Source organism: Bos javanicus, chromosome X (assembly GCF_032452875.1).
Source record: "Bos javanicus breed banteng chromosome X, ARS-OSU_banteng_1.0, whole genome shotgun sequence".
In the NCBI taxonomy this organism is placed as follows: domain Eukaryota; kingdom Metazoa; phylum Chordata; class Mammalia; order Artiodactyla; family Bovidae; genus Bos; species Bos javanicus.
Window position 1 is genome coordinate 46,489,296 of NC_083897.1, and position 27,358 is coordinate 46,516,653.

Sequence of the window (27,358 nt, forward strand, 5' to 3'; positions counted from 1 at the left end):
ATAAAACTAGTTCATTTGCCCTTTCGCTCACAATATGGGCAAAGGGACACACTATCATAGAACCGCATCAAGATAACAGTTGATACTAAAATGGTTAAAAATCTCATTTACTCAAAACAAGTGTTATAAATGGAGAATACTCTCACAATTGCTATAGAAAACATAATAAATATTCATGTGCAGTTACAGTTTTATTTACAAATATCAGATAGTTTATAATGCACTTTTTTTCCAACTGCCAAAAATGGAAATCAGTTTTGCTACCACCACAAAGAGCTACATTCATAATCATATGTAGATATAGTTGAGAAGCTCTGAATATTAGTGAATGTATCAAGTAATTTGTCCTAAAGTACAGCCTTATGAAAGAAAATTACTTTCATAACTATTTGAGAGCTTAATTGCTAATCAAACATAGATAGAGTTTTAGTTACAAATATTAGAGTTTATTGTGTAATACTTGAAAATAACTGCACTCTAAAAACATTTATTTTCAACAATTCTTGAAAACCAAATGCTTACCATAAACCACAAAATGTTCACCATAACAATACTTTCAAAAGGCTGTTTACTAAAACATGAATTTGGAGGAATAATAAAAACAAAAGGATTTGGATACCAGCAATGCTTATATCGTCTCCCAGAAAGGCATGGGAGAGAGTCAGTCACGTTCCCATTGGTCCAAAAGAAGGGCTGTCTGCCAAAGTCCTGACTCATAAGCAGTCTGTTGGCCATATTTAGCAGAGGAGCCTGTAGTTGATTAGCTGTGCTCTGACAGTAAGTATCCTATCATTGCTGTCCAGGAAATTCACTGCAGTATAGAGAATTTCTAAGACTATACCATAAATCATGTTAACCAAGATAGACTCTGCATACACGAAAACCCTTAATATGAAGATTTGTTGTCATGACATATATCTTTGTGGAATTTACTTAAGCAGATAATTAATAGCTGATCCTCACTGTAGTCAACTCACCCATTTTGAGGCTGATTATCCAGTTTCTGGTGTTATCCATGTCTTGCTTTTACTCCTACCGCTCTCTTTGGCTGACAGCCTTTTGACCACTTCACTGTTCATTAGCACCTGCAAAGGATAACTGAAAGCAGATGAACTCAAAACACTCAATTACGCTTCGCATTAGCAGTTCTACTGAAGGGTTCTGTCCAGGAGGTGGTTGCAACTATTTCGATAAAATTAGGTTTCTGGATTATCAGTGGATTTCAGTTATCCACATTGCTTTTGACCACTGATGACCCAGCATAATCTACTGTTGGCCACTTCTGCATTATTTGCCTGGCCAGATGGAGAAAAAACGTCTATCTTCAGTGAGAAAATTAAAGATACTGGCTATCTGCTCTCTCATTTTTATTGGGAGTCTCCTCCCAAATCTACTCCCCACACACACACACCCTGCTTTTTTTTTTTTTTTTTTGTAGAGCTAATGAAAAAGCACACAAGGTTCTCTGAGAATTCATGCTAAGTGTTATTTGCTTAAATAATTACTGTAATTGCTAAAACACTGAAAGTCATCTTATGAACTTTAGCCACATTTCTCACATTGGAAGGGCTTTTTGTGAGAGCCCTGAATTTGGCGACTCATTATGTATACTAATCTCAATCAGAAATCGGAGAAGGCAATGGCAACCCACTCCTGTACTCTTGCCTTGAAAATCCCAGGGACGGAGGAGCCTGGTGGGCTGCAGTCCAGGGAGTCCCGAAGAGTCGGACACGACTGAGCGACTTCACTTTTACTTTTCACTTTCATGCATTGCAGAAGGAAATAGCAACCCACTCCAGTGTTCTTGCCTGGAGAATCCCAGGGATGGGGGAGCCTGGTGGGCTGCCGTCTATGGGGTCGCACGACTGAAGCGACACAGCAGCAGCAGCAGCAGCAATCAGAAATACTGTAGCCAGGGAGTGCCAGTAATAATATGCTGTTAAAGGTTTATCCTGTGATGCATGAACAAGGGTGTGTCTCCAGGGAAAACAAGACTTGTGTATCTTTATAAAGCATGAAATATCTCTGTCTAATGTAATCACTGTTGTTCCATGCATTTGTATATTTTTATTACAAATGCAGTACAGATTTATTTTAGCAAATAGAGATAATCATAGAAACTCTCCATAATCCCCCCAGTGATACCCAGTTACCATTTTGTGGTATCTGCTTGCAGAATTTTTCTGTTCAAATAGATTAACTGCACAAGTCTTCAAATGGGGTCAGATGTAATTTTCTCTTCTAACTTGTTTTTTTCACTCAATATGTCAGGAAGGTTTTTATGTACTAATATGTGCACTTTGACAATATTCTTTGAATTGGCTGTATAGTATTCCACTGAATGAATGTGCATCATGTAGTCCAATGCTCTAGATTTAGCTGTTTAAATGGTCTCCAATTTTTATTATAACAAAAGCCCTGAGAAACACTCTGGGATGTAAATCTTTGTGCACGTTCTTAATATCACCTCAGGAGAAATTAGTAGAAGTGGAGTTCTGGATCAAAGGAGATGAGTGTGTCTCTAAATTTTTTTTTTTTCTTAACAAATGCCATATTATTAACCATACCGAGTTTGTATAGATTTTCCACAAAAGTGAAATCAGTAACACACTCCTTAAGATTTCACTCGCAGAAAGTAGTGTAACTTCAGAGTTATATGCGTGTAGCATTTTCAGTTTAATATAGTGTGGCTTCTTGTGGCTCTGATCTTGTTTTTGCTAGTGGTTTCCACCTTGTATGCATACATATATGTAATTTACAGTTTACTGGTATCAATGAATTTAAGATGGCCAATAGACACCAAAACCACATCACTTCTTTTGGTGAATTTCATAGTAAAACACTAAATGAACTCATCTTAATGTGCTCATTAATCTGCTATAATAAAATCTATTCCTTCCTTGATAGATATTCTGAATATTCTTTGTACTGGATCATATTTAATCTCAGGTGTAAAAACAAAAATCAACCCCTCAAAACCATACTCACAGCTTTGTTGACTTACACAATCAACAGTGAAATGATTAGTATCCAGCACCACTACCATCCTGCCTCACTGAAGGAAGAAACATGATCTGAAAATGCATTAAAATCCCCAAGGTATTTTTTTTAAACATCCTCAATCATTCAACAACCAAGTTTTTCCTGTCTCAATAAAATGATATTTCCATTCTTCCATTTGCTCAGGGCAAAACACTATCATCTTCCTTGATTCATTCTCCTGCTATCAAACACCATATCCAATCCATCAAGGAATCCCATTGGCCATACCTTCAAAAGATACCCTCAGTCTGACCAGTTCAAAAAACCTCTGGTGCTACCACTCAATTCCAAGCCATCATCATCTGTGCTTTGGATTATTGCAGTAGTCTCTTCACTGGTCTTCCAGCTTTGGCCTTTTTACCCCTCTAGTTTATTTTTCACACAGCATCTCAAGAGATTCTGTTCAAATATATGTCAGATCAAGTCACTCTACTCCTCAAAACTTTTCAGTGGCATCCCACCTCGCTTGGACTCAAAGCCAAAATCCTTACAATGGACAACAGGGCCCTACAGAATATATCATCCCCTCACCCCTTGTATCCTCTGAACCCCTTTCCTGTTGCTCTCCCCTTTCCTCAGCTCACTTTGATGGGTCTCCATTCTATTTGTCTAAAAAGCAGTAGACAGAGAGAACTTGTACTTTTTTTTTTTTTTCCTCTTTTGGCCATGCCAAGTAGCATGCAGAAAGTTTCCCCACCAGGGATCGAACCCTGTGCCCCCTGCAGGGGAAGCGAGGAGTCTTAACCACTGGACTGCCAGGGAAGTCCCAAGAACCTATACTTAAAAGTAGAGTCCACATGACTATAGAAATAACAGTTGATAAATAATGCATCATATTGAGCTCAGGGTGTTTTGACCCGTCACTAAGGCACTCTGGAATGAGTTCCCATACTCATTTCTTAAAATCACTTAGTCAGCAAATTGTTATTGAGAGCCTATTATTCCAGACACTGTTGTATATGCATACATCAATAAACAAAACATACAAACCTGTCTACCTCAGTACCTTCCATTCGGTAGGGAGTGAGACAGAGAACATGGTTAAGTTAATTGTGAAGCATGTTAGAAAGTGATACTGAAATGGAAAAATATAGAACAGGCATGTGGGGCTAGAAGTGTGTGTATGTGTGTGTAAGTGCTGTGTGTGGGGGTAGCTGTACTGGTGCTCCATGCCACAATGTCCCACGTGAATTTGACATGTTTCTCGGGTTGAGTTTTGGGTGAGATCAGATCAGTCGCTCAGTCGTGTCCGACTCTTTGCGACCCCGTGAATCGCAGCACGCCAGGCCTCCCTGTCCATCACCAACTCCCGGAGTTCACCCAGACTCACGTCCATCGAGTCAGTGATGCCATCCAGCCATCTCATCCTCTGTCGTCCCCTTCTATTAATAGATTATATCTACTTGCAATATCCTGGCTTCTGACACGATTCCCACATGAATATGCTATTCCAATTCTTCCTGTACTTCCAGCACGACCTGTTCCTTGTATTTATTCTTACTAATCCCTTGTTTTAACAGATTTATCTCCCTGCTCTCTGGGCCACTGGTTGAAATTATGGCTGACATCTTATGAATTTGTTGGTGATCTTCTACCACAACCACTTCTTCCCTTCAATTTGGTCTTCGCTCTTGTTAATGCCTCAGGCCTGCCAGTAGCAGTCAGTGACACCCACATGCATTCCTTCACCCCAAAAGTTTGAATAAACTGCCATAGTCAGAAATGAATTATTGACCTGCACGGAATCAGACATGGTGATGTAACTGGTTATTTTCTTAGCAATATGTCCAATTCTAGTTAAAACCAGTGTATTTGGTTTTATAATAGTCCATCACTGACCCCGAATATGTACAAATATCCAGGATAGTTCTGGGCTTCCTTGATTTCTCAATTCGGAGATTTTGTTTCGCTGTGGGATAAGACCTTAGGTTATTCCTAAGGGTTTCAGGTAAAACTGAATTTTTTTAATCTACTGAACAGCCTGACTGTTCAGATAAGCAGAATTTAATTGACACCTATTTAGGAGAGTCTGCCTGGAGACGAGTTATGGAAAAATACAGCTCCACTAGAAACTTTTCACTTTTCTCTCTTCAAAACTCTGATTTTCTCCTAGTCCAGCCATGCTCACAGAGGTTTTAAGCGGATTAATTAGTGCTTGAAAAGCACCTTTATACATGAAAAGTAGCTAGGTACTAATTTAATCTTTTAAACTCTGGATTATTCCTATTGCAGTTCTAATTTCATACTTTTTCCATAATGTCACCAGATTGTAGGTGAGCTCCCAAAATAGACAGTTACTAGGACTAAAACTGTTATATGACTCAACATGCAAAATAGCTCTGGGCAAGGAATGCTGAGATTGTAACAATGACCTATTCCTTTAAAAAGATTCCTGTTGGCCCCTGCGGGCCGCAGGCCCCGGGGCCGCGCCTCCCAGCGGTGGCCGCCATAGTGTGAGGTATTTAGCGGGCGCGCGCGCGGGTTCGAGAACGCGCGGAACGCCGGCGGCGGACAGTGAGGAGCCGCGGCGACCGTTGCTGCGCGCGCTCTCTAATGGCGGCGGCGAGCCAGAGTGTCCCGTCGGTACTGGCATGAGGCAGACGCAGTGGCAGTGGCGCTGCCCGCGGTGGCGGGCGTTGGCGGCGGCGACGGCGGAGCGTGTTTGAGCCAGGACCGAGGTCCGAGGCGCCTGACAGAAATGAGTCGTCTGACCGAAAGAGCATTACCTACTGGAACCTCAAATGGTGCGCCTTCCTCCCGGAGGGCGCCTGTCTTGACTGGCACCACTGTGTCCAACAATGACTTGGCGAGTCTTTTTGAGTGTCCGGTCTGCTTTGAGTATGTGTTACCTCCAATTACACAGTGTCAGAGTGGCCATCTTGTTTGTGGCAACTGTCGCCCAAAGCTCACACGTTGTCCAACTTGCCGGGTCCCGCTGACATCCATTCGCAACTTAGCCATGGAGAAAGTGGCCAATTTAGTACTTTTCCCCTGTAAGTACACCTCTTCGGGATGTGGAAAAACTATGCCACCCACAGAAAAAGCAGACCATGAAGAACACTGTGAGTTTAGGCCCTGTCGTTGTCCTTGCCCTGGTACTTCCTGTGGGTGGCAAGGCTCCATGGATGCTGTAGTGCCGCATCTGATGCAGCACTATAATGAGTCCATTATAACCCTGCGCGGAGAAGTTGTAGTTTTCCTTGCAGTCAACATTAATCTGGCTGGTACCCTTGAGTGGGTGATGTTGCAGTCCTGTTTTGGGTTTCACTTCTTACTAGTTTTGGAGAAACTGGAAATCTACGATGGTCACCAGAAATTCTTTGCAGTAGTCCAGCTGATAGGAACACGCGAGCAAGCTGAAAATTTTACTTATCAACTTGAGCTAAATGGTAATAGGCGGCGATTGAGTTGGGAAGCCACGCCTCTATCTATTCATGAGGGAATTGCAACAGCCCTTATCAACAGTGACTGCCTAATATTCGACTCTGAAGTTGCGGAACTTTTCGCAGAAAATGGCAATTTAAGCATCGATGTAACTATTTCCATGTGTTGAAATGCTGATCAAACATTTTCTGACGAGTGTTTAAAATCAATACATTCAATTTCACAGAGAATAAGGCACCTGTCTTCCTACCAACCAGAAACTTTTGGTAGGTTCAAGCTAGAGACATTGAAGTAAATAAAACGAAAGCGTGTTAAATACAGGATATAGTTGCATGTAATAACACTAATATATTTAAAATAAGCCAACAGTAAACCACTGAAAAAATATATGTATGTTTATACCCGAGATGGGCATCTTTTGAATTAAAAAAGGAACCTTTGAAAACTAATTCTGAATTTTTGTTTATGGTAGATTGAGTGTACTGTTGAAAAATACTGGGTTCTTTTTTGTGTGCCTGTGCTCTGTGTGTGTGTGTGTGTGTGTGTGTGTGTGTGTGTACGCATGTGCATGCTTGGAATTCTTCTATAACTGACAAGCCATATTGAGTGGTCTTGGACCGCTGCATATCCCCTCTGGGAGTCAATACATAGTGTTCTTGTGTGTGTATTTTTGAGTGTGTGTTTGTGTATTTGCTAATTTTTAATTCTAGTTTTTAATTAAATAAATTTGACTTTCTTTTCTGTAAAAGAAACTAAAATGATTCTTATTTATTTGATGTCACCACAAAGAGTTTTTCAGGGCTTTAGAAAGGGAGCATTTTGTATTTGGTGTAGAGCAAAAAAAGCTATTCATGTAAGGGGCTTCCCTGATAGCTCCACTGGTGAAGAATCTGGCTGCAATGCAGGAGATCATGGTTCGATTGCTGGGTGGGGGGAAAATCCGCTGGAGAAGGGATAGGCTACCCACTCCAGTATTCTTGGGCTTCCCTTGTGGCTCAGCAGCTAAAGAATTGCCTGCAGTGTGGGAGATTTGGGTTCGATCCTGGGGTTGGGAAGCATCTCTGGAGAAGGGAAAGGCTACCCACTCCAGTATCCTGGCCTATGTGGTCGCACAGATTGGGAGAAGGGACAGACTACCCACTCCAGTATTCTTGGGCTTCCCTTGTGGCTCAGCTGGTAAAGAATTGGCTAGCAATGTGGGAGATCTGGGTTCAATCCCTGGGTTGGGAAGATCCCCTGGAGAAGGGAACAACTACCCACTCCAGCAGTCTGGCCTGGAGAATTCCATGGACTGTATATCCTCTGGAGAAGGGAAAGGCTACCCACTCCAGCAGTCTGGCCTGGAGAATTCCATGGACTGTATCGTCCATGTGGTCGCAAAGTGTGGAAGAAGGGATTGGATACCCACTTCTCTATTCTTGGGCTTCCTTTGTGGCTCAGCTGGGAAAGAATCAGGCTGCAAAGTGGGAGATCTCAGTACGATCCCTGGTTGGGAAGATCCCCTGGAGAATGGACAGGCTATGCACTCTAGGATTCTGGCCTGCAGAATTCCACGGACTGTACATTCCCTGGAGAAGGGAACAATTACCCACTCCAGTATTCTGGCCTGGAGAATCCCATGGACTATAGAGTCCATGGGTTCACAAGAGTCAGACAGTCCCTAGCGACTTTCACTTTCACTTTCTTTCATTGCAGATTAGCTAAAATGCCATGGAAATTTTGTTTCAAAACTCAGACTTGGAATTTGAGTTCATCAATAGACTAGATACATTTTCATGAGAATCTTGGTGTTTTACGTCTCTTCCTTCTTCTTGAAACATTTCATTACATTTTTCACAAATATCTCTTAACAGGTTGTGATGAGCTATTTCTCTTCCAGGACTGATTAAAAGATACTCATTTGGATTTATAACCAAATGTCTGCGAGAAAAACAAGTCAGACTATGACTCCTACAGGCAATGCAGGAATATTAATACCGCTGAATTGTATAACTTTCTATCAATTTCACCTTTCCAATTACCTTGCTAAAAGTAAAAAAGAAAGGTAAAAGCTAATAATCTGATCTGAAGCTACCAAGTGTTGAAACAGGCAGGTTATTGAAAGGTGCTGAGAGAGCATGTGGGTGTGTCATTGTTTTTAAGTCTGAACAAGTTCAAAGTTGTTAGCGAGTTGTTAGCTGCTCTAAAATTAGTACCTAAACTCTATAATAAAGATGTGATAAACAACAAGGTCTTACTGTATAGCACAGTGAACTATATTTAATATCCTGTGATAAGCCATAATGGAAAAGAATATGACAAAGTATATATATATATATATAATCTGAATCACTTTGCTGTGCAGCAGAAATTAACACAACATTGTGAATCAACTATACTCCAGTAATGTTTTTTAAGAGTAAGATTTCTTAGTTTATTGCATCTACCTAAGGGAATGAGGATCTACTCTTCTCCATAATATAGATCATATTTACTTAATGGTCTTCCAGGCTAGCTCTATGCCTTACATTGTTAAGGATCTCAAACATTTAACAACCTTGTCATGTTAATTATTGACTCTGCAAGCCTTACTTTTGGAAATAATGCTTTATTTGTTTTTGCCCTTTTAGGAGTTCTGTAGTATAGTCTCTAAATAATTAAATGAAGAAAATTGATTATTATATCACAAATAAAGATGTGTATATTAAAGTTTGATGTTTTGAAACTATTGCTATATTAAAAAATGAGTTGAACATTTAAACCATAAATTGTCTTAGGAATATACGTGTCAATGATATCAAGTGCATTTAACCAGTTAAAGCAATAATAATGAATACATGAACAAAGCTAGAATACTGGACAAGCTATCTTTAATCCAAAAATAGAGAAGAATCATCTATGATATTCAATAGGAAATCTAAATAGTTAACCTCTAGGGGGAACAGAGAAGGCAATGGCACCCCACTCCATCACTCTTGCCTGGAAAATCCCATGGAGGGAGGAGCCTGGTGGGCTGCAGTCCATGGGGTCGCTATGAGTCGAACATGACTGAGCGACTTCACTTTCACTTTTCACTTTCATGCATTGGAGAAGGAAATGGCAACCCACTCTAGTGTTCTTGCCTGGAGAATCCCAGGGATGGGGGATCCTGGTGGGCTTCTGTCTATGGGGTTGCACAGAGTTGGACATGACTGAAGCGACTTAGCAGCAGCAGCAGCAGCAGCAGCAGCAGCAGGGAAGGAAAGTGCTTCTATGAAAACAGTACTATTCACACATCTTTCCATGCTTGTAACTAGAGGGTGAGCATGTGCTACTTTAGCTATGGATTATAAAGTGTTTAAGAGGTGGAAAGCTAAGAGTAAAAATGAATGACCGAATTTCAGCGTGTATGAATGGTTAATAGGGAGGTGCTACAGTCCTATAAATGACTGGTGGGGTTGCAGTTTCACCAATTTATTAAGAACCAGAGAAGGATGAATGTTAGAGTTAGTCAAGATGGTGGGGGTGGGAATTAAAACACACTCCTGGGGAACTAAACAAATGTTATCACTGGACAACAGATGAACAGTGACAGATACAATTTACTATCTCCATACAAGTCAATGCACATTGGAAAAAATTAAACTGCTTGCAGACCCTGAAAGACTTTGAATTAGCATTGGGTTGACAAAGAAATTCATTTGAGGTTTCTCCATTACATCGTAACAGAAAACCTGAAAGAACTTTTTGGCCAACCCAATATATCCTGAGAAGGGGGAAAACCCTTAAATGTCCAACACAGAAAATTCAGTGAGATTGTCTGCTCAGTGTTGACTGTTGTCAAATGCTAAGCAAAATATGAAAAGCATTTTGAAACAAGTGAAAAATTATTCAAAAGATATAATGACATACCACGTACATATTCCTAAGGCTTACGAGCACAACACAAAAAATAATACATACACATGCATGATACTCATTTGGCCTTGTTTAGAGCAAACAAATGTCTTTCAACTTTATTTTGGTGTCATGAAACATAATTGAGGATACACTTAGCATTTCGCTATCCCTCTGTGTCATAAAATAAAATGGGAAAAGAAAATACACAGAACCACAGATGTTTAGCATAAATAGGTCTGGAAGAGAGTATATAATCATAATAAAACGCAGTATGGGATAGTGGCTGTGAGCATAGGCTTTGAAATCAGACACACCAAAGTCCCAATCCCACCTTATCTATAAAAACGCTATCCTTAGCTCATGAGATTAACCCCTTGTGTAGTCTACTAATTCCCAATAAGTGCAGGTTGGAAAAAAATGTAGGCTTCCTATCATAGATAACCATATAGCTTTTCTAGATCTCAATAGGTCCAACTGAGGTTCTATATTCTTTAATAAATGTTTATACTGAAATATAACAATATGCATTCTAAAAAGTATACAAATCATAAGCATACAGCTCAATGAATTTTCACAGCATGAAGAGATCTGTGTAGGGGTTTCCTGGTGGCCTAGTGGTTAGGATTCTGGACTTTCAACGCCACGGCCAGAGTTCAATCCCTGGTCGGGGAACTGAGATCCCATGAGCTGCATGATGTGACAGACAAACAACCCCTGCCCCCCACCCGAAAAATAAAAACCCCTGTGTAACCATTCCCCAAGTCAAACAGAACATTCCCCTTCCCATTCATTATCCTCCTCCTACTCAAAATTAATCACTATTTATTATCATAGATTAGGTTTGTGTTTTTGAACTTCATATAACTGTAATCAAAGAGTATGTAGTCTTTTGTGGCTGACAGTTTTCACTCAACATGGTGTTTGTGAGCTTCCTCCACATTGCTGCCTGTGGTAGTTGTTTGTTCGTTTTCATAGCTGTGAAGCATTGAACTAACAGAATATACTTTATGTATCCATCTTCCTGTTGATAAACATTAACTTACTGGTTCTCATATGATGCTGCTGTGAATGCTGCTACTGGTGAATCTACGTATGTATTTATGTTGGTATGGAATTTCTGGGTCATAAGTTAAGCATATATTCAGCTTTAATCAAGATAGAGAAGCAGTTTCCCAAAGTGGCTGTACGAATTTACACTTCCATCAGCAGTATATAAGAATTCCTGCTGTTGCATTTCCTAGCCAACATGTTAGTTTTTTTAAATTTTAGTATAATTCTGGTAGGTGTCATCATTTGCTATTATAGCATGTTATTTAGTGCTAAGAAGAAATGAGCTATTAAGCCATGAAAAGACTGGAAGAATCACAAATGTATAGCACATGTGTGCTTACTTGTGTCCAACTCTTTGCTACCCTAATGACTTTAGCCTGCCAGGCTTTCTTCTCCATGGAATTCTCCAGGCAAGAATCCTGGAGTGGGTTGCCATTTCCTTCTCCAGGGGATCTTCCTGACCAAGGGATCAAACCTGTGTCTCCTGCATTGCAGGTGGGTTCATTACCACTTAAGCTATCAGGGATATTACTGAGAAAACGGAAACCAATCTAAAAAGACTACATACTGTTTGATTCCAACTCTGTGACACTCTAGAAAAGGCAAAACTATGTAGATGGTAAAAAGATCAGTGGTTGCCAAGTGTTAGGGTGGAGGGAGGGATGAATAGGCAGAGCAGAGAAGATGTTTAGGGCAGTGAAACTATTCTGCTTGAACTATAATGCTGGATCCATGTTATTATGCACTTGTCAAAACCCATAAAACGTACTTCCCTATTGTAGTTTCCCTGGTATAGCTTCCCTGAATATATCTTCCCTGGTGACTCAGATAGTAAAGAATCTGCCTGCAATGCACGAGACTCAAGTTCAATCCCTGAGTCAGGAAGATCCCCTGGAGAAGGGAATGGCCACCCACTCCAGTATTCTTGCCTGGAAAATCTCATAGACAGAGGAGCCTGGCGGGCTACAGTCCATGGGGTCACAAAGAGTTGGACACGATTGAGTGACTGACACTATGGGGTGTACGGCACCAAGAGTGAAGCTAACATAAATAATGGTCTTTGGGTGATCATGATGTGTTGATGTAGGTTCCTCATTTGTAATAAATATACCACCCTGGTGGAGGATGTTGATAGTAGGCAAGGCTATGCATGTGTGGGGTTAGTGTGTTTATGGGAACTCCCCATACTTTCTCCTCAATTTTGCTGTGAACCTAAAACTGCTCTAAAAAATAAAGTCTATTTTAAATAGATCTATTTAAATATATCCTCATTGGGGGATATACTAAGGAAGTGACCACTGTGGGCTTTATCATAAGAATATGGAAAGGCCAAGAACTGCAGAAATTTTTAGAAGCATGCAAGCTTTTACTCATTCCCATCAACTTTTCAATTAAAATTATGTTTTCATTGTCTTCATTATCTAGGAATAGGAGGAAAATTAGGACTGTATTGCAGGGCCTCTATTTCCTCCTGTGTCAGGTAGGGCTGGTCTTTATGTAAGTGTTAATAGTCACCTCCCTGGTAGAATATGAGAGATGCTTAAAGGCTACATTTGACCTAAAATCTCACCTGCTATTCTGTCATGGAATCACCTTCTTCCTCTCCTGGATTGAAATGTATCCTGCCTGCTTCTCATTTTTAACACGTCTAGTATGTAGCCCATCACCAAATGACACATGGAAGGTATTCAATAAGTGCTTGTTGAATAAATTAGTTATTGATTCTGTTTTTTTTTTTTTAAATAGGATAAGCATCCCTATTACATCCCTAAACATCCCCAACCCCACCCCCAACCCCCGTTTTTACTTCTCGAACTTGTCAAAGTCAAATTCTTAAAGCCCAACTATCTCACAACTTTCTTTGAAACTGCTCTGTTTATCTTGCTTCTTACAAGGGCAAATAACATGACTTTGAAACAAATAGATTCTGTCAAAAGGAGTTGATAGTCCAGTTGATTCTGAATTCACTGACCTTGCAGTTAGGAATGCTCATTCTCAAATAGGCTGAGTTCCATATTTGGGGTACAAAACACATATAAAATACAAATTATTTATACATTTTATTTACTGCTTCTCCTGGTAGAAAGGTCAGATGGCACTCTAGAGCTTCTAGATATAATGAAAAGTAAATTAGAAGCTATTTCTATAAGTTCAGCTTTATTTCTTATTCTTTCCCTTTCTGTTATACTCCTCTTAAGGCATTATTGCTTCTTCCTGTACCTTCCTGCTTCCATGCAAAGTGACAGTGGTGCACATCTTCTGTCACTGCCTTACCACCGGGTCTGGCCCCAAATCACTATAATGCCATCACAGATGGATACCTATTTCATTCCTAGCTTTCTGATTGGTGAGCCTTTGATTTTGTACTGATACATAACTAACCGGCTTTGGAATCAAAATAGTTTAGGATTCTGCAAAGTACTCTAGGAAATGAAAGGTAGAAAGAGTAATTGAGGTAAATCACAAAAAGATCACACATTTGTATGAAAATCATCTGTGATGAGGCTTGTTTTAGGCCTCTCTTTTGGCTCTTCAATGACTGTTTTCTCCTGTGTGTCTTCACATCGTCTTCCCTTTGTGTGTCTCTGTCTCTGTGTTCAAATTTCCCTTTTTAATAAGGACACTGATCATACTGGATTAGGGCCCACCCTAATGGGACCTCATCTTAACTAATTCCAATTATAATTTCCCTATTTCCAAATAAGATCATGTTCTGAGATCCTGGGGCTGAAGCCTTTAACACATGAATTTTGGGGGGGCAGACCTAATTCAACACATAACAGCAACTTCTGAGTAATTTTCCTTAAGGTTTATGGGCATAGTCTCTCCCTGCTCTGCTTTCTCATTGTAGTATATAGAGGAAAGCTGAATTAACATGTTAGACTATTCTGACTATTATTAAAGAACCTTAAAATGCACATATACATGAGTTTCTTCACTTATGAGAATATCTTGCTGTCTACAAACATCTGTATCTTAATTGGCTTTGTTATTGTTGTTCTTTTCTACTCGAGAATATTTCATGTGTTGGAGGAGGACTACAGGAAGTATGGCTATCAACTAGGGTAATATTTTAGTGAATTTTGAAGATCCAGTACTTGAGGATATGTCAAATAAATGAAAATATATTTCAAGAGAATGCAGGAGACTGTAAAAACATGAAAACATGTTTATGAATTTGGGAATAGGTAAACTTCAGAGGAATATGAAGGAAATTCCAGACACAGGACAAGATCAAGTCTCAGTCATGATTTTGTATTTTCACTAAAGTAAATCAAAACACAGTGCTTCCAATCATTTTGGCCACCTTCACTATAAGTTTCAATGCAGGTGAATTGTTCCAAATATTGACCTTTAAAAGGGCTTAAATAATTGCTTTTTTAAAGCTGATAAAGAATTCCATTGACTGAAATTGAAAGGGTTTCACTGAATATCTGTTCTGTTTTCCATCAGATCATCCAGACCAAAATAAGGAAACAGTTTGCTTTCATGATTTGGGAGAATAAAGGTGAATTGATGCAATGGTCTTCTGAAGTATAGATTTTTAAAACCTTGCCCATCAGTGTAAGGGGTGCATTTATGTGTTTGGTATTGTGAGAATTGTCATATGTATGTTGAACTTGACTTTTAAAAATCTGGAGTACTTTGTAAAATTGCACTTTTGTCTCAAATGTAAAGCAGTGTGCTACAGAGGAATGAGTTTTGGACCAGGAGAGAGAAAAATCTAGATTCCAGTTCCAGCTCTGCCCTGTGACTTTGGGAAAGTCACACAGAGCTCGTGCTCTGCCTCAGAATACTAAAGGGTTCAATCAAATTCTAGGTGAAGTGGAGTGAAGTAAAAGTCGCTCAGTCATGTCCAACTCTTTGTGACCCCATAGACTGTACAGTCCTTGGAATTCTCCAGGCCAGAATACTGGAGTGGGTAGCCCTTCCCTTCTCCAGGGGATCTTCCCAACCCAGGAATCAAACCCAGGTCTCCCACATTGCAGGTGGATTGAGCCATAAGGGAAGCCCAAGAATACTGGAGTGGGTAGCCTAATGCTAGGTGAGGTCTCCTTCAAATCAGAGAGTCTATAATTTTGTCATATGTAATTATTGTTGCTCTAGTACAATATTTTCTCTTAAATGCAAAGTATATCAACATAAAGCAGAAATTTTTGCTTTGCTGCATGCAGAGTGTGGAAATAGAGACTATCCACTTGAAGAATCTCTTCTATCAGCTTTTCAGTCTTATTATTTTCATATTGTACTTTGGAAAGTGGCCTCACATAAAATGTTACATGCTTTTAAATATTTTGTCTTTATTTCAAAAGATGAAACTTTCTTTGTTATGTCAACATTACCACAATATAGCTAGATGCCATGTGATTTTATTTTATATAAACCTTGACAAGAATTACCTTGGTGTTTTTTTCTTGGCTAAGAACCAGGTAAATTTATACTGGATCTATACCAACTGCTCTTTTTGTTTAGAACATTACATGGGTCCTATATAATTGATTTTCCCACCTACCTAGTTACTTTTGATGATATTATAAATCTTTTATTTTATTTTTTAATTTATTTATTGTAATTAGAGGCTAATTACTTTACAGTATTGTATTGGTTTTGCCATACATCAACATGAATCTGCCACAGGTGTACACATGTTCCCAATCCTGAACCCCCCTCCCACCTCCCTCCCCATACCATCCCTATAAATCTTTTAAATAAATCAATGGGCTATGACTAATTTTAATACTGATAACAAAACTTTAACTTGATCCTGCTATTTTAATATTGCTGTTGTGATACTTGGAATGTAAATGCATTTAACCCACATTCTAAGTGTTTCATTTTGTGACACTTATATTGAATAATAATGTGTTCAGTATGAAGCAACATTTATAAATATAGCTTTTTAATGAAGATAGGGCCATACATTGATTAGTTTATGAACAGAGTTTAATTTTTGAGATACAATATTTAAAACTGAATATTATTTTATTTTATTTTTAAACTTTACAATGTTGTATTGGTTTTGCCATACATCAATGTGAATCCGCCACAGGTATACACGTGCTCCCCATCCTGAACCTTCCTCCCTCCTCCCTCCCTGTACCATCCCTCTAGGTCGTCCCAGTGCACCAGCCCTAAGCATCCAACATCGTGCATCGAACCTGGACTGGCAACTCGCGTCATATACGATATTATACATGTTTCAATGCCGTTCTCCCAAATCATCCCACCTTCTCCCTCTCCCACAGAGTCCAAAAGACTGTTCTATACATCTGTGTCTCTTTTGCTGTCTCGTATACAGGGTTATTGTTACCATCTTTCTAAATTCCATATATATGTGTTAGTATACTGTATTGGTGTTTTTCTTTCTGGCTTACTTCACTCTGTATAATAGGCTCCAGTTTCATCCACCTCATTAGAACTGATTCAAATGTATTCTTTTTAATGGCTGAGTAATACTCCATTGTGTGTATGTACCACAGCTTTCTTATCCATTCAACTGCTGATGGACATCTAAGTTGCTTCCATGTCCTGGCTATTATAAACAATGCTGTGATGAACATTGGGGTACACGTGTCTCTTTCAATTCTGGTTTCCTCACTCACTCAACCATAACAGTGTCATCCTAATTGTCAAACCTCAGGGATGGTTGGGCCACCAGGTCTGTGCATTAAGGGAGCACTCCGTGGGGCTCAAGGAAGTGACCACTATTTATCAACCATTATATCAGTATTTCAATATTTAACAACCAGTATGGCCTTCCCAGTGTGTGCCAATTGACTGCCAGTCCTGCCACATTCTTGGCAAGAATCAGGGGAAGGAGCTGAATGGATTAGAGAAAGATGACCAGACTTGCATCCTTTGTGGACTTTGTATGTCAAGAAAAGATGACATGAACCTGAAATAAAGGCCTAACTGAACACACACTCAAAAAAAACACTGAATATTAAATTTTTATATTTTAATTCATGGGGAAATCCATTCTATTACTATAGATCTTACTTTATCTTAATCTGATAACTAAAATTAAACATTTTAATTTTGTTTTCTTTGTTATCTAGTATGATAAGCAATGAGCTCTTTGAAATGAAATTTTGTTTTCATTTCTTAATGCTCTTATATTCCCTGTTTTGGAGGCACTCAAATATTTTGTCACATTTAAAAATAATCCTTTAATTGGACAGATTTAGTTTATTACAGCATTTTCTGCATTCAAATTACTTGAAACTACATGAACTCAATCCATTTTTATGTAATTTGTAAAGTAAATGAAATCTATGCAAGTTTCTCCATCAGAGCAGAAAATAATGACCAAAAAATTCATGTTTCATATTGTGACACACATTCCTTGTGTCTTCCTTCTTCTCCCTTTTATAAAGCATTAGTATAATGTGTGTAGTTTTTTTTTTTTCTTTTAGAAGCATGTTGCCACTTCAGAATTTTTTAACCTAATTTCTAGTATGTCTAAGGTCTTTAAGTCATAGAACCAAGGTTTAAGATGTTTTGAGAAAACAGAAGAGTCACAATCTGTGTTTTACCTGGTTTTCTCATCAATAAAATGATGATAATTATCCTTTTTTTGTGTACCTCTTAGAGGTTTTGTGAGGTTACAATGATATACACAAGGGCCTTGAACATATATAGTTAAAATGCTGTGCAAGTATACAGGGTGATCTTGTTGTCATTACTGTCATTGATATTACTATTCAGTTATTAAGACACCTGATATGGGAAAGGAGAGTAACTTTACTAGAAAATAATTCTGTCTAGTTTTACTCCTGTGTCATAGTGAAATATTTCAACATATAATAATATCTAAGGATTCTGAGCTTCCTATATAATATCGTATTCCTTATAAGAAGTGTGAAGTAAACTAAAAGAGGGTAAATCATAATAAGGATAGGCTTAGAGGAAAACCAAGTCAAGACTTTGGTGGAGAAAAAGGAGAAATTAATTAAGAACAGAATAGGAAAACAATTCAATTATGAGGTTGGTCCTTTCAGAAGAAGCAGATGATTCATTGCAGTATCCACAGGCAAACGGTTCTGAGGAAGTCCAACTAAGGAAGGGGTCACAGCACCAAGAATCTAGCCCATAAGTTGTATCTCAAGAAGTCTTTCTCTTTACCACGCTTTAACAGAGATTCAAGGATTGCCTCCTCCAGGAAGTCTTACCTGATCATCATCCAGAGTGTGTTTGAGCCATTCCTCTGTGCTTCTAGACCTTGTGCTGACCTATAACATATATTAGAACTATTCAGCCATTCATTCAACAGATACTTACTAAGCACCAGCTATATGCCAGGCATTGTATTAGGAATGGAGGATTCAACAGTGAACAAAACAAAATCCCAACACTCATAGTGCTGACATTCTAATGAGGGAAAAGAACTTCCCAGGTGGCGCTAGTGGTAAAGAATCCACCTACCAATGCATGAGACGTAAGAGATGTGGTTTTGATCCCTGGGTTTCAAAGATCCCCTGGAGGAGGGCATGGCAACCCACTCTAGTATTCTTCCCTGGGAAATCCCAAGGACAGAGGAGCCTGGGGAGCTATGGTCCATAGTGTCACAAAGAGTTGGACACAACTAAAGTGACTTAGCAGTAAAAATAAACAAGTAAATACAAATTATGTCATGGTTATTAGCAAGAATAATGTAGGATAATGGGACAGTGTGGGGAAAATTTTTTTCTTTTTTTGAAAAAACAAAGGAGTAACTTTATTCTTTTTTCCTTTTTGAAAATTGAAGTATAGTTAATTTACAATGTTATGTTAGTTTCACGTGTACAGCAAAGTGATTCAGTTATATGTACATAAATATTCTTTTTCAGATGCTTTTTAATTATAGGTTATTACAAGATGCTGAGTATAATTTCCTTTGCTATACAGTAGGTCCTTGCTGTTTATTTTATATATAATAGAAAGTGAAAGTGAAGTCGCTCAGTCATGTCCGACTCTTTGCGATCCCATGGATTGTAGCCTACCAGGCTTCTCCATCCATGTGATTTTCCAGGCAAGAGTACTGGAGTGGGTTGCCATTTCCTTCTCCAGGGGATCTTCCCCACCCAGGGATCGAGACCGGGTCTCCCGCATTGTAGGCAGACGCTTTTACCATCTGAGCCACCAGGGAAGTGCATGCATGGAGAGTAGATGCCGACGGAAGGATTATAGATGGAGGTGAAAAGATCCACAGATGAACTCGGTTGAAGGGTTTGCCGAGTCTAAGGTGTCTGAGGGCAGGTAGCAAGAAAGGGGTAAATTGATCTGAGAAGGAAAGTTGGAAGCACCCAGGTTTTTATGCGAGATTCTTCCACTTCATGGCCACTCGGGGGCACAGCAAACTCAATCCCACCAGGTTCCTACAGACCACTCCCTTGAGCGCGGTAGCCTCGGAGGAGTCCTCCCTACCACAAAAGCCTCTGGGTAAACGAGGGTCGGAAATACAGGAGAGCACCAGAGCTTGATCGCCGCACTTACGATCCTTTGGGTGCATGCGGGGACGGGCTTTCCTGAGTGTGTATATATTAATCCCAAACTCCTAATTTGTCTCCCTCCCCTTCTTCTCCCCCACCCCCCTCCACTATCAGCATTTGGTAACCATAAGTTTGTTTTCTATGTCAATGAATCTGTTTCTGTTTTGTAAATAAGTTCATTTACACTATAAAATGCTACTTTTATATATTGTACTTTTATGTAATCTTTTTAAAGTTCAATTTATGTTCGTTAAAAAATATTCTTCTAACACATTAATTTTATGTTTGCATATACATTCCCTCACATGGGTGTATGTAGCATACCTAGGTAACTATTCTCTTATTGTTGGGCATTTAGCTTTTCTCTATCATAAACAATATTGAGAAGAACATTAAAAGTTATATTTTGGAGCACACTCTTTATTATTTCCATTGGATAAGTCTCTAGAAGTAGAAGCGTTATTACTTGGTTGTTGCCACACCAAGTAAATCTGAGTCATCTCCAGTTCTTTGGACACTGGCAGTGGTGTTGATAGCTATTCTCTGTATGAGTTAGTGCCAGAGCTTGGCTACTCCCCCTCCCCCACCCTGATCTTGAACCCACCTATTCCCCTTTATCTTTTTTTTCCCCCATGAATCCACAAAAAGAGGGATCAGCAAACTCAGTGGTGGAAGCCACGAAGGTTATGAGGTTATGATACCACCAGATGATTGTCCCTAAAACTTATGGAGACTTTGTAGAACACTGGTGGCTCAGACGGTAAAGCGTCTGTCTGCAATGCAGGAGACCCAGATTCGATCCCTGGGTTGGTTGGGAAGATTCCCTGGAGAAGGAAATGGCAGCCCACTCCAGTATTCTTGCCTGGAAAATCCCATGGACGGCGGAGCCTGGTAGGCTACTGTCCATGGGGTTGCAAAGAGTTGGACACGACTGAGCGACTTCAACTTCACTTCAAAGGTAATTTTGTTTCAAATCCTAAAATTTCCACTGCAGGCATGGATGTGTCAACTTTCAAGCTGACTGTAAAAGTCTCCAGCTCCATCTTTAGCTTCCTGCAGAACAAACTGAGGTTTTGAAACTGCTACTTGACCTTCACCTTCCAGAATGTGTGACTTCCCTTTCACTTCATTTTTACCAGACCTCAACCTTCCTTAACCCTAGTCTCCTGGCTGACTTCCTAGCTCTGGTTCATAAGCAGTATCTTAACTAGGATTTCTTTTTTATCTACTGTTAACAAGTGATTAACCGAGGTACTTTTCAAGTATCAATGAATAGGATAGCCCAGCATTCCTCTTTTTTCTCTTTATTCACTACCACCTCCTCCTTATTGATCAAAATGTGCAGAACTGCTGATTCAGAACATTTCAATACACTTGTATGTGTTTGCTCCCAAAGCTCCAAGAAATGATTGGGAAATGGTGTACAGATTAAAGAATATAATAATTAGTCAGCTTAGCTATTTATTGGTGGTTTTTAAAAGAACAAACAACATAATATTTAAGGAGGTCAAGCTAATGATTAAAATGGTTTGAGGGCAAAGTTTGTGTTTCATTTGTCCCTGACTGCTTTCTTTTAAATCACAAATGATTACAAATTACCTTTAAATAAACTATTTTATGTTTCAAACAGAGTTTGAGTAACTGTAACTTAGACTTTTGGGGAACTAGCAGTAACTAGCAGTCTAGTTAGTTTGCATACAAGTCAACTGACATGAAATAAAATGATTGGTCAAGTGAAAATATGTAATTATTAATTGGATTTTAAACATAGAGACTTTGGGAATTCCCTGTTGGTCCAGTGGTTAGGAGTTCACACTTTCACTGCTGAGGGCCTGAGTTCAATCCCTAGATGGGGAAGTGAGATCCTCAAGCTGTGTAGTGCGGCCAAATATATATATTTATATAGACTTCATTGCACAGACTAGTTCATTTTCATCAATTCCACCTTAAGAACTAGAGTTTATGAAGTTACACCAAAAATGCAAGATCTTCCAGGCACAGGAGCTTCAGAACTCTGGAGGATATATGTCTACCTTAGAAAAACAGTCACTTTTTAAAATATGAATTTCAGTAGGTGATGCTACCATTTTCTTTTTCTGCTTTGAATTAAATACACAAAGCTACCCATTTCAATTGGTCTTCTCAAGGTGATAATAGGCAAATTGGAAGCCACACAGCCACTCATGGATGTGGCTTTCCTACTGTTTGTGTATCTTCTCCCATCATTACTGCTTTCATCACATGATATTCTTCAAACGAGACCATGCTGTGCACTACAAGTTCACATTTTCACTTTCAACCTCCCAGACTGAGAACAAAAGTTACTAGTTCATGAGTTATCTTGTGTGCATCTTTCATTATTTTCCTACTTTCATGGATCTACAAAGGAAATAAACAACTTTAGTAAGGATTTGAGATTTACCTTACCTGGAAAACAATATACTACACAGCATGAGCAAACCCAGTAGGTATAACAGATCTTTCTAGAGATGATAAGTGGTATTTTCCCACCTATAAATCATAGGTCACACTATTCAATCTCCTCTGTTCCTAGAATGATGGATTTCACAGGGTGTTGTCCATCATATAATCTATATACCATTATTTCTTTCACTTTTACCTGAAAATGGAGCTGGCAAGACCATCTAAATTTGGTATTGAGAAAAGTGGACATGGAAAACACACTGAGAAAATCAAGTTGCTGCATTCACATTAGCTGGGAAGCATTTTAGAATCGCCTTAAGTGATTGCTTCATATTCACTCCAATCTTGATCAGATGCGACAGATTTCCACTGAAGCAAGACAAATCAAACTTAGGTTGACCAAACATCAAGAGACAAGAATGATTCATGAGGACATAACAGAGATCCAAACAGTAAGCCAAAGAAGGTAGTGCAGAGAGATGGTCAGGTGATGTCAGGAAGAACCAGTGGGTGATAATAGATAAGAGTCTTGAAAGCACTGGAAGTATGACATTAGGAATGTGTGAATTAGGAATTATATTCTACTATTAGTACTAGAGACTTAAAAAATACTGGTTTTCATGAGCTTTTTTCCTTTCATGCAATTAAAAATCTAGAGATTTTTATAGCAGGACTTGTATGGCAGCTTCCAATGATATCAGAGAACCAGTCTCCATATTTCCTTCATCTGTCATCCCTAGGATGTGTGACACTTATTGTCATGGTTAGATAATGGCTGCTGAAACTCCAGCCATTATATCTGCTTTAATATAGAAATAAAAGACAAAAGTAGGGGAGGACATATCAAACTCTTTAAAGGAAACTTCCAAGAAGTTCTGACTACTTCTGCTTATATGTCTGCTTATACCAATCCCATCTTTAAAGAATACCATGATACATTTTTATCTTGACACATTGACATCCTTGAGTGTACAGAAATTCCATTTGTAGGCATGAAGGAAATAATAGACACTGAGAAGCAATGAGCAATCTCCACAACAGTCTAAGGAAATATTCAGTGGGTGACCTTGCCTTCAGTGATTCATTTCAACACATGACTTTGTGGTTACCACAGAGGGGATGAGATAGGATAGAGATGGCATTGCTACTGGGGAACAGAAAATAAGAACCCTGCCACAGACACAGGTTCAAAGAGTAAGATACTTCTCCATGAAAAAAGCTAGAGGAGAGTTTTCTCATCTTGGCTGCAGATTAGAATTATTAGACACATTGGAGCTTTTAATAAGTATGATCATCCAAGCCTAAGCCAAATGGGGTAATAATGGGCCTAAGTACTTTTTCATATCTTCTCCAGTAATTCTAGTGTTCAACCAGAGTTGAGAATCATGTTCTTAGAAGGATATCGCTGGAACTCAAACCCAGGAGGACTGAATGCTAGACAAAGATGGAACACACTGAGTTAATTCATCTCATACAAAAATTCATGGAACTATACAGCAAAACAAACTTGATTCTTAATTTTGAGAACCTGAGCCTTGGTCTACTTAGCTTTACCCTAATGTCGGAGGTGAAGTATAAAGGTGTTAGTCACTCAGTCGTATCCAACTCTTTGCGACCCCATGAACTGTAGCCTCCATGCTTCTTTGTTTCATGGAATTCTCTAGACAAGAATACTGGAGTGGGTTGCCATTTCCTTCTCCAGGGGATCTCCCCTACCCAAGGATCGAACCCGGTCCTCTTGCATTGCAGGCAGATTCTTTACTGTCTGAGCCACTAGGGGAGCCTACTGTTTATCCCTTATGTAGCATATATAAGCTAAACTGACTAATTATTATATTCTTTAATCTGTACACCATTTCCCAGTCATTTTTTGGAGCTTTGGGGGCAAACAAATACTCACTGTTTTGAGATGTTCTGAATCAACAATTCTGCACAACTTTGTTTGAGATGAGGCTAATATAATTAGGGGTTATACATCCCAGCAGTGAAGTTTAGAGGACTCACAGCCAGGGAGCCAATCACACCATTTGAAAAAAAATCAACCTCCCAGAATCTTTGAAATATATGCTACATAAGGGATAAACAACTTGGCTTATTAGTATATCTCAGTGACTGCAACAGAGCCTGGCATAGAGCCAGTAGGCAGCAAGTATTTTTTGAATTAATAAACTAGTGTTTAGGGAGATGATTCTACATATTCAGAATGGTGATTTAACTTTTTTGTTTGTATCAGTTCAGTTCAGTTCAGTCACTCAGTTGTGTCTGACTCTGCGACCCCATGGATTGCAGCACACCAGGCCTCCCTCTCCATCACCAACTCCCGGGGCTTGCTCAAACTCATGTCCATCAAGTTGGTGATGCCATCTAACCATCTCATCCTCTGTCGTCCCCTCCTCCTCCTGCCTTTAATCGTTCCCAGCATCGGGGTCTTTTCCAATGAGTCAGTTCTTCACATCAGGTGGCCAAAGTATTGGAGTTTCAGCTTCAGCATCAGTCCCTCCAATGACTATTCTGGACTAATTTCCTTTAGGATTGACTGGTTTGATCTCCTTGCTGTCCAAGGGACTCTCAAGAGTCTTCTCCAACACCACACTTCAATAGCATCAATTCTTTGGAGCTCAGCTTTCATTATGGTCCAAATCTCACATCCATACATGACTACTGGAAAAACCAAAGCTTTGACTAGATGGATCTTTGTCAGCAAAGTAATGTCTCTGCTTTTTAATATGCTGTCTATGTTGGTCATAGCTTTTCTTCCAAGGAGCAAGCATCTTTTAATTTCATGGCTGCAGTCACCATCTTCAGTGATTTTGGAGCCCAAGAAAATAAAGTCTGTCACTGTTTCCATTGTTTCCCCATCTATTTGCCATGAAGTGATGGGACCAGATGCCATGATCTTAGTTTTTTGAATGTTGAGTTTTAAGCCTCTTTCACTTTCACCAAGAGGCCCTTCAGTTCCTCTTCACTTTCTGCCATAAGGATGGTGTCATCTGCATATCTGAGGTTATTGATTTTTTTTTTTTTGTATAGAAGAGTATAAATATGATGAACGAAAGTGAAAATGTTAGGCACTCAGTTGTGTCTGATTCTTTGTGACCCCATGGACTGTAGTCCACCAGGCTCCTCTGTCCACGGGATTCTCCAGACAAGAATACTAGAGTGGGTAGCCATTTCCTTCTGCAAGGGATTGTCTCATCCCAGGGATCAAACCCAAGTCTCCTGCATTGCAGGCAGATTCTTAACTGTCTGAGCCACTAGGGATGAAGTGAAACTGAAAGTTGCTCAGTCGTGTCCAACTCTTTGTGATCCCATGGACTATATAGTCCATGGAATTCTCCAGGCCAGAATACTGAAGTGGGTAGCCTTTGCCTTCTCCAAGGGAATCTTCCCAACCCAGGGATCAAATACAGGTCTCCCTCCTTGCAGGTGCATTCTTTACTATCTGAACCACAAGGGAAGCCCAGGAATACTGGAGTGGGTAGCCTATCCCTTCTCTAGTGGATCTTCCTGACCCAGGAATCGAACCAGGGTCTCCTGCATTGCAGGCGAATTCTTAGCTATCAAGGAAGCTGCCGCCACTAGGGATAATTTCCCTCATATAATGAGAAAGAAAGAGAGAAATAATAGGAGCAAGTCAAGATTTAACATATAGAGTCACAGAAGTCAGACAAAATGACAGAAATCAGACAAGTGGGTGCCCGCTGCTAGCGGATGGATTGAGCATAAGGAAATTTGGGACATTAATGTCTCGTGTCTTAATTGTGGCTGTGGGTTCATTTTTGACACTCACCAAACTATAAACTTAAAATGGGCACATTTTATTGTATGTAAAGCTTATCTTTGGGCTTCCCTGGTAGCTCAGTGGTAAAGAATCCACCTGCCAATGCAGGTGACGCAGGTTTGATCCCTAGGTCAGGAAGATTCCCCTGGAGAAGGAAATAGCAAAAAGCTCTAGTATTCTTGCCTGGGAAATCCCACGGACAGAGGAGCCTGGTGGGCTACAGTCCAGGGGGTCACAAAGAGTTGGACAAGACTGAATGACTAAACAAAGTATATTCTGTATTAGTCCTCAAATGCTGCATAACAAATTACCCCAAATCGAGCAGCTTAAAACAACACTCATTTATTGGTTCACAGTTCTGTAGGTCATGAATCTGGATACTGCACTGAGTGAATTCGCTGCACAGATTCTCCTCAAGCTAAAATCAAGGTGTCAGCTGCTCTGTGTTCTCATCTGGGTTAGGATCCTCTTCCAAGTTCACACGGTTGGGACATTATTGGGTTCCTCGTGACTGTATAACCAAAGTCCCAGTTTCCTTGCCTGCTGTAAATCAGAGGTTACTCTAATCTAGAGCTCATGTCATTTACTTCATGGAATCCTCCATCTTTAAATCCAGCGATGGATGGATGAATGTCTCTTGCATGGAATCCCTGTCATGCTTCAAATCACTTTTTCGAGGAAGAGTCCAGTTCCTTTGAAAGGTCCCTGTAATTATTCAATTACATCCACAAAATCTCTTTTGCTATAAATTATGACAATCATAGGATTGATGTCTCACACTTTCACAGGTTCCACACACAGACTTAAGAGAGAAGATTGTAAGAGTCATTGGGATCATCTCAGAATTCTGCCTACCACATATACCAATAACATTTATTACAAAACTACATTAACACATAGGAAATTAGGGAGACTTGAATGTTGACGTTTAACCATTCACTTCCATGGCCGTCTCTTGGAGCTGATCATCATCCAGAATTGCTCCACTTTTGAACTCTTACTCAACTTCTGAGATATAAAATGCAGATAGATATAATACTTGTCAATAGAAATGGAGCAACAACACAATTGACAGAGCCAGGTAAGAGAAAGGCTGAGCTACTCCTCGAAGTGTTAATTTTACTATCATTACAGTTGACACCTTTGCTTCTTTTTCATTCTACTGGGATCACATTCCACTTGTCAGAAGAGTGTGCGTGGGAGGTGGCATTACCAGCATTCCTTAACTGCTTCTTATTCCTGACACCAGTAACTGTTCACCAGTGAATTCCTTTCAGTTGTCAAGAAACACTCTTCATGTGGATTTATGCAGGGGCTTCCCTGGTAGCTCAGCTGGTAAAAATTCGCC

General features: G+C 39.5%; 1 protein-coding gene across 1 annotated transcript; it reads left to right on the forward strand.

Annotated features, from left to right (window-relative positions):
- Positions 1 to 3,534: 3,534 nt before the first annotated feature.
- Positions 3,535 to 7,656, forward strand: LOC133242895 (E3 ubiquitin-protein ligase SIAH1-like). Its single transcript, XM_061409118.1, has one exon. The coding sequence runs from the start codon at positions 5,741 to 5,743 to the stop codon at positions 6,593 to 6,595; it is 855 nt and encodes a 284-aa protein (XP_061265102.1). The 5' UTR covers positions 3,535 to 5,740; the 3' UTR covers positions 6,596 to 7,656.
- The last annotated feature ends 19,702 nt before the right edge of the window (positions 7,657 to 27,358 follow it).

Bases quoted from the DNA above. Each gene is read 5' to 3' on its own strand.
- LOC133242895 (XM_061409118.1), top strand. From the start codon at position 5,741: ATGAGTCGTCTGACCGAAAGAGCATTACCTACTGGAACCTCAAATGGT.